Here is an 8,078-nt window from a genome sequence, read left to right as displayed (position 1 = left end):
GAGGGAGGGAAGGAAGGAACTCGAAACGTCTCCCAACCCCATCCAACCATCCCGGGGACCGCCAACTCAGCCGCCATCCCCCTCTGCTCTCCGGTCCTCTCCACACAACCAGATTCAGACACAGACACAAACGACATACATACATACGCAGGCCAGGTAGCCGCCATGCCGTAAACACACAGACATACATACACACCGGTAGATCTGGGGGTAAATCTGCCAACCGACACCTTTTCGCAAAGTTGCTCTCCAACTCGCCCCCTCCATCTCGCGGCCCATTCGTTAAACCGCCCCTCCCTCCGCCCTTCAGGCCGCTCCACCCGCGTCAAGTCACGCCACGGCACGCGGGTATCTCGTCCGGGTAATGTGCGTGTACCTGCGTCACTCGCCAAGGCTGCCGTACCGCCGCCGCCGCCGCCTCCGCCACCTGCCAGCCTGTCTGACCGGCTGGCTAGCCCCCTATCTCCCACCTCAAGCCTCGTAAGGCCCTTGAGGGGCGCCAAAGCCTTCAACCGCTCCAACGTCCAGCCCGGTCGCCGGAGTACCAGGCTTGTGAGGCGCGATCCCAGCGGGGCCAGGCTGCTAATGAGCTGATCAAGATCCTGCAGTGGAGATCAATCGATTAAACGGATTGATAGGAATGAAACAGTAAGGGAAATAATATCATCGATAAGAATTATAATTAACATAATTAATAATATCATCAATAATAATAACAGTGTAACACCCCATTAATAATATCAATATCGTATCAATATCAATATCAATATCAACATAATATAATATACAATATAATAAAAATAAATAATAATTCTGATAATGATAAGATGATTTTTAATTTTATTATGAATAGTTAGTAAATCACTGAAAACCAAAGGAGTGTTGGAATGGATGTATTCATCAGGGGGAGATGGGAGGGAGGGAAAGACGAAAGTAAACTAAGATTACACTAGACGATCTATGTATTGTTTATGTATACTGTTCCACGAACGAGGGAGGGAGGGCATTCAAAATAATGATGGAATGAGCCAAGGAGGAGAGGAGCCGCAGAGAGGAAATAAATGAAAACGACGTCCAAAAGGAGGAGGACGGGCCCTAGGAACGGTCGTTAGGAAACTAGACCCAATATACAAAATGTGCACAACCGTAACCGATTTGCGTCTTAAAAAAATAATAAATAATGTTAAAGGCTCTTAAGAGGGCGCAGCGGAGGGCGAGCGAAGGGAAAGGCGAATAGAAACGAAGGGTAGGGGCGATGACGTGGAGACTGTCGTCCCGTCTGTCTGTATGTCGGTCTGTTAGGCAGGACACAAGGAACACCGGACACAAGTGACAAAAAGCTAAGGGAGCTGTACGGCAGAGGTGTACGTACGGCCTCCGCTGTCGTACCTTTCGAAGCACTAGCTGGTGCGGCACAACCGACAGGGACTCAATGGTCAGGTCCTCCAGTCGTACGAACCGTGGTACGGCATCCGCCACGTCTGAGCCGTCCAGCTGTGCTGAGGTGCCGTACAAAGCCAGCCGCCGCAGCCCCGTCAAGCCCTTGGCCTGGTGGCGCCCCGGGTCGAGCGTAGGACGTATGTATGTATGTATGTATGTATGTATGTATGTATGTATGTATGTATGTATGTATGTATGTATGTATGTATGTATTCATATGCATGTGGCGGGGTTGGCTTTATGGCCGTGTTTGGGGCCGCGGACAGGAAGGTATGCATGCACACCCCTCTACATTTAGAATTGCCCCTGCCGCCGCATCCCGTAAGGCCCTCATAGGACGTTAGCCATTAGGGTTCTTCAGCAAGTAACCCAAAAATTTCGGTTGTGCCCCGAAACCCTCATTGACGAACCAACCACCTCTCAAGGTTCTCCCCGAGCGCCGCCCTGTCATCTCGACATTCCCTTCGTTATCGCCATTACCAACAAGCCCTTTTTTGTAAGGGCTTCAACAGGCAGCATATATTGTGCACCCACCATCGCCCTCAAGCTCTTCACCCGCCCGCCCTGCTGAGCCGACGCGGCATAAATCCCTGGTCCGAATTCCCTCTCACCCCCCCAATACACACACACGCACACACGCACGCAGTCCTTCCCCTTCCCCTTCCCCTTATTGCACCCACCATCGCCCCAAGCGGCCGGTGCTGCTCGGGCCGCTCACAGTCCCGCACGACAAGCTCCGTGAGCCGAGTGAGCGCCGAAACCGCCAGCCACTGTCCCCGTACATCTACCAGGTGTAGCGACTGCAGCTCCGGAACCATCGCGCACCACTCTAACGAGGCAGGCGCGGGCAGCGGCGCAAGCGGCGGCGACCGGATGGCCTCCGACGCCGGCGGGTGGTAATGTACGGAAACGGGCGAGGTAAGGCCAGTTGTCGCCGGCGTCGGAGCTGCCGATGCAGCTGACGCTTCTGTTAATGTTTTTGCGGCGGTGGCGGCGGCGGCGGCGGCAGAAGCTGCAAGCGTAGCAGGCGCTGCCGCCTTCCCGCCGTCTTGATGGTTCTTAGATGAAATATCGCCGTACATAGCTAACGCCAGGCGCGATGCGGCCTCCGCCGCCGGCGCCAGACTCGCCTCCGCGGCGGCGGATACTGAATACTGTTGTACAGCTGGTTTGGACGCGGTTGGCGCCGCCGCTGCTGCTGCTGCTGCGGTTGCGGCACCGGAGGCAGTGGGAAATCCTGGCGAGCTGAAACAGATCTTGCTTACATAGAAGTTCGTTAGCCTGGTCGCGGGATACAGTGGCGGCGGCGGGGGCCCCGGTGGCGGTGGCGGCGGCGGCGGAGCCTCCCTAGAGGTGGCGCTGCCGCCGGCTCCCCCGACGGCAATGGACCTTGCTGCAGTACTCTTGTAGGCACTATTACTTGCTGCGGCAGCAGCAGCAACTTTAGCTTGATGAACAGTCCCAGAGAAGAGCGGCGGCGGCGGGGGCCCCGGCGGCGGCGGCGGCACCGTACATCTTCCGATAGCGGACTCAGCCAGTGCCGTCGCTGCCTGCTGCTGTGCTTGGCCTGGCGCCGGCGGCGGCGGTTGCTCCCGCCGCCGCTTGGGCAGCCGTACCCAAGGCTTCAGCGGCGGCGGCGGCAAGCCCGGCGGCGGTGGCGGCGGCGGCCGCTGCATTACAGATGACGAAGCCGGAGAAGCCGCCACGTGGGCGGCGGCTGGCGGCCTGGCGACTGTCTTGAACAAGGGTTCAGGCGGCGGCCCCGGCGGCGGCGGCGGCGCCGGCTGCCGTAAAGGGCGCGTTCCAACGGCGCCGCCGCTGCTGCCCGCCCCAGCAACCGCTACGATGCTCATTGCCGTACTGGTGCCGACGGCGCTAGCGCCTGAAGCGGCTGTGCTGACAATGCCAGGAAACAACGATGGCGGCGGCGGCGGCGAACCACCGTACCTGCCTGTCGTACTCATCACATGCGTGCGTGTCGGCGGGAAGCGCTTTTGCACCGGCGTCATCATGTGCGGTGGCCGCAGCGGCGCGGGCGCTGGCACTGGCGGCGGCGGCGGCGGCGGGCCTCCCGGCGGCGGCGGCGGCACCGGCGGCGGCGGCAGCACCGCCGCGACGCAGCCCCTGACCGTCACGTGCTTCACTCCAGGGAGGGCCCTCAGCACGTGCGCCAGGGGGTACTGCAGCCGACCACAGGATATATCTAGACGTTTAAGGCAGGTTAGGGGCGCAAGTGCAGCGACACCTGTCCAGGGAGGGGTCGGGGGAGGGGCAACGGGTCAGAACGAGGAGGGAGCGAAGGTGGGAAGGACGGGGTACGACACACACACACACACGTCCCTCCAGAATCCGGTGCTTGCCGTACCCTTTTCCCCACCCCACCAGCAGATCCCCCATGGGGAGAGATCTCGGTGCCGTACTCGACAATGCCTGCCCCCGGCTCAGATTAATTTAGGGCACCGAGAAACGCCTAGCCGGCTGCAAAGGCCAACAGGCTAGGTGGGGCCAGAGGTTCTCCCCGCCCGATTACCTGGCCTCCCCACCAGCCCTCCCGTCAATCGGCCAACTAGCATACGATGTCTTACCATGAAGCCCGCTAGCCCGCCAAGAAGTCACTTCCTTAAACATCTCTCTAAATGCATGTGACTGTGTTGTTCAAAAGGATAAGGCCCATAAATTTTTCTGTCCATATTCTGTCCATTCAGTGACAGTCTAAATGCTCACCAGCTGGGGTAAGACGTCGGCCGCTGAGCTTCAGGACAGCTAGCTTGCGACAGCTGGTCAGTAGCGGTACGTCTTCGTCGTACAACTGGGTGTACGACGATAGGTCCAGGTCGTGCAGCTCGGGAAAAACCGCGGCCAGCGAGCGGTCGGGATGGAGAGCGTCCAGGTTTGAGAGCTGCAACCGCACCACGGCGGACGACGCGGCCTCGCGCCAGCCGCGGCACACAAGGCGCAGTGTACGAACGGCAAGCTGGAAAAGCTCCGGCTGCATCTCCCCATGGTCGACGCTGTCACGGCTTTGCCCAAGGCCGTCGCTCGCTAGGACAATACTGTATGAAGGAAAATCAGTTGTAACCGATATTAGCTTGGGCGAGCTGGTAGAGGATGCCGGAGGGAAACTAACTTCCGGAGTATGTTGTTGCACGTTAATTGCAACGTTATTGACTGCGTGCATCATCCTAAGAAAATCTCCATCCAACGGAATGCACGATACATCTCTGACTACATGCCTAAACACATCGAGCGGCATGCTCTGCCAGTGAAATGTTGCCATTTCTTGCCAACTCCTAAGGGGGTTGGGTTAGTGAAGTCACTGTGAGAATAATTCAATTTTCAGAAATCTTCCTAACTCTAAGGCTAAATCGTAGCGTCCTTCATTGAAGGCCCAACCAGAGCTTAGGCCCGGAAAGGCCCGAGCAGGCCCGGTAAGCATCAGCGTTACTGGTACAGATAGAGTAATGTTACAGTAGTAATATACAGAAGCTGCAGCAAAGTCTGTTTGCCAAATTTTGAAGGGAGTAAAGCTTGGAGTTTGGCACTCTGGCTCCGAAACCGGACGCATTGACAGTTTGCCTTCATGTTTACCTTTGCAGCCCCCAGGTGGCAAAGGTTTGCCAAATGTAAGGAGACAATGGTTTCATATGTCTTCTTTCCCTCCTAGCGTTGTAATTACATCGCCCACCTACAAAGCCTATACTGCGTTACATATACTCTGCGTGTTTTCATTAGCTGGCAACATGGAGTACGTTCTTAACCATACCCGTGATAAACCTGATACAAGCGGGTGAGTGCTTGTGTGACCTGTAAGGTCGCGTCCGTAGTTTGCTGGAGCTTCGATTTCTGAAACGTTAGAAGCGACTGCGACTATATGCGGTTATACGCTGAATTGGGAAGGATATCACCAGGGTTACTATGTTATGCGACCGCGGCTCTGGCGAATGACAAAGGTTCGTGTCTCTGCAAGTTATCCTGCCGCCATCGCGCGCATGCAGGCTTCCTGATCGCCGTATGAGACCCCAATCTGCATTTGTACCTCGCCAAAGTTACTTCAAGCATAAAGGTACGAAGCATTAAACGATGCCGCGGGCCGCGGGTTTTCGCGAGGTTCAGGCTTAAGGAGTTTCTCAATAAGCTGTTCAATATGTAACACTGCACAAGTTTTAAGAAAAACTGCGTAGCTTCGTACTGTGGTGTGATGGTCCCGATTGGTAATTTTCGACCTACCTGCCCCGTCTCGGACTTGCAATTGCACGCAGGCGAGGAGGACGACGTCGGCCGATCAGTATTACAGCATAAACCTCTAGCGAAGGGCGAATTTACCCAGCTCTCGCTCGCAAAAGTTTTCGATGATGACCCGGGGATGCGGCCCAAGGTTTTCACCCCTCTCACAGTTAACAAAATCAGCTATGGGCTTCTGAGCCGTGATATCGACGGTGCTTCGGTGAGCCCCCATAGGGTCGCCTTCAGGGAGGGCCTTTCCTTATCAGCTTAGGGACTACAGGGCCCGGTCCTGCCTGAGCTGTTAAGGCCGTCACACACACCAACACACACCAACACACACCAACACACACCAACACACACCAACACACACCAACACACACCAACACACACCAACACACACCTCAACACACACCAACACACACACAGCCCTCAACCAGATCCACTCACTGACACTCAGCTAGTCGATGAATAAAATGATTAAGCCCCTTATGCCCCGTGTGCGGTCGCCCTCGCGCTGCTACACTGCGTCATCTGCATTAGGGCCATGCATTAGACACAGCCACCGTCAAATTGTACGGCAAAACACCATCTCTAACCCGCCTATTTCCCCCTTCCCCCCATCCCATCCCCTGCAGTCCGCGGCCAAAGGTGCTCCCTTCCGCGCGCGAGACACGGACCCAAACACCCCCAGGTACATTTTGCCGGGGGCTTCGACACCGGCGACGGAGGCGGCGGCGGCGGCGACGGAGGCGGCGGCGACGGCGGCGGCGGACGGCGTCGCCGACGCCCCGTCCACACTCGCCACACCCCGCCAGCAACCCCGAGCTCCCCTACAGCTCCCTCAGCGAAACACACGTGACACGCTCGATGTGTACGACATCAACCGAGTGGATTCGGTTTCGGAGCGCCCTGAGAAGATGGAGACGCGCCATACCCTCCTGAGCACTCGTGATGTGGAGGGAAGCTGGCCAGGATGGGAGCCGCCGTTCCGGGCGCATGTGGGAAAGAACCTTCGAGATCCTGGACTAGACGTCAGCGATATCAGCGGGACGCGCTCCCGGCGTCGGATATTCTCAGCGCGACCCACTCTCGGCAGTAGCAGCCGCGGCGGTGGCTCCGCTACAGCCCGGGACCCGCCGCGTCCGCCGCAGGAGCTACCGCCGCCGCCGCCGGAGGCGGCGGCGGCGACATGGGGAACAAAGCAGCCCTCGGACCAGCTACAGCTACAGCCACAGCGGTGTAGCTCCTTAGCGTCGGGGGGCCGGCAGCAGCAGGAGCAGCAACAGCCTCAAAGCTACCTGCCACCGCCGCTGACATGGCAGCCCGTACAGTACGACACGGGAGGCCAGCAGTGGTCGAGCGAGGGGTCGTCGAATGGCAGCAATGGCACGACGCGACGCTACAGCCATCCTGTACGACAACAGCAACAACAGCAGCAATCATCGCCGCTGCCGCAGCAGCAGCAGCAGCAGCGGGAAGAGGAGCAGTTCGTACACGCCGCCGGCGCATGGCCCACGACAGTGACGCTTCCGCTGCGTCCCTCGATATCTCCGCCGCCGTTTGCGACGTATATCCCTACCGGCAGCGTCGCGGCGGTGTTGTCGGCGGCGCTTGATCCGTCGACGGCGAGCCGTACGGCAGCGGTGGCGGACCACCCTGCCGCCACCGTCGGCAAGCCGTCGCCAGCGAAGCGAGACGTAGCCGCGCGCCATGCCGCCAAGGTAACTCTTGCTGAGGTGCAGCGGGCGGATGCGGCGGAGGCACATCGCATGATCTGTTCCTTGCTGCCCAGCCGAGAGGCCGTGGAGGAGTTCTACTCTAGCTGCCGCCGACTCGACAGGGAGTCTTGTGGAAAGGTGGCGCCCACAGATTTCGTACATGCCCTGGAGCGTGCGAACCTTCTAGATGCATTGGTGCCGGGTACGGCGTCGGCGGAGCTGTCGGCCGCGGCGGCGAAGGCGCTGACGCGCGGCTTCCAGGATGGCTGTGGGATGGTGTCGTACAGGTACCTTGCAAAAGCGTTGCTGAGTCAGACGTCGATGAGTCAGACGCGGCTGTCGTCATCATCGAAGGTGACGGCGGCGCCGGCGGTGCTGACGTCAGCATCGACATCAGCACTGGCTGGACCGGCGGAATCGCCGGCGACAGCCGTCGATGTACGAACACCTCAGCAGACGTTGGCCCCAGCGGTCACCTCCGCAGCCGGAGCTGTACGGCAACCCGTAAGGCCCTCAGGACCGTTCTCGGAGGTGTCAGATGGCAATATTAGAGCAGCATGTCCGGGACCTGCTGAAGGCGTTTCTGACGGTGCCGCCGCCGCCGCCGCCGACAGCGCGGACGGCAGCGGCGAAGCCCCGTGTCACGCCGGTGACGCGTCGACGGCGGCGGCGGCGGCGGCGGCGGCAGGGTCCCGA

General features: G+C 58.9%; 1 protein-coding gene across 1 annotated transcript in view; it reads left to right on the top strand.

The window, feature by feature from the left end:
- Positions 1–3,285: 3,285 nt before the first annotated feature.
- VOLCADRAFT_119963 (uncharacterized protein) overlaps positions 3,286–8,078 on the top strand; it is a gene marked incomplete at both ends in the record, with an annotated part of 7,643 nt that continues 2,850 nt past the window's right edge. Inside the window, 4 exons of the mRNA XM_002958399.1 lie at positions 3,286–3,605; positions 5,436–5,503; positions 5,700–5,884; positions 6,300–8,031. Coding sequence (XP_002958445.1) covers positions 3,286–3,605; positions 5,436–5,503; positions 5,700–5,884; positions 6,300–8,031 — 2,305 coding nt within the window. The remainder of the gene's footprint in view (positions 3,606–5,435; positions 5,504–5,699; positions 5,885–6,299; positions 8,032–8,078) is intronic.

The sequence above is a fragment of the Volvox carteri genome (genome assembly GCF_000143455.1).
Source record: "Volvox carteri f. nagariensis unplaced genomic scaffold VOLCAscaffold_93, whole genome shotgun sequence".
Lineage (NCBI taxonomy): Eukaryota > Viridiplantae > Chlorophyta > Chlorophyceae > Chlamydomonadales > Volvocaceae > Volvox > Volvox carteri.
Note: the sequence above shows the minus strand (reverse complement) of the source record. Positions and strands in the feature narration are given on the sequence as shown.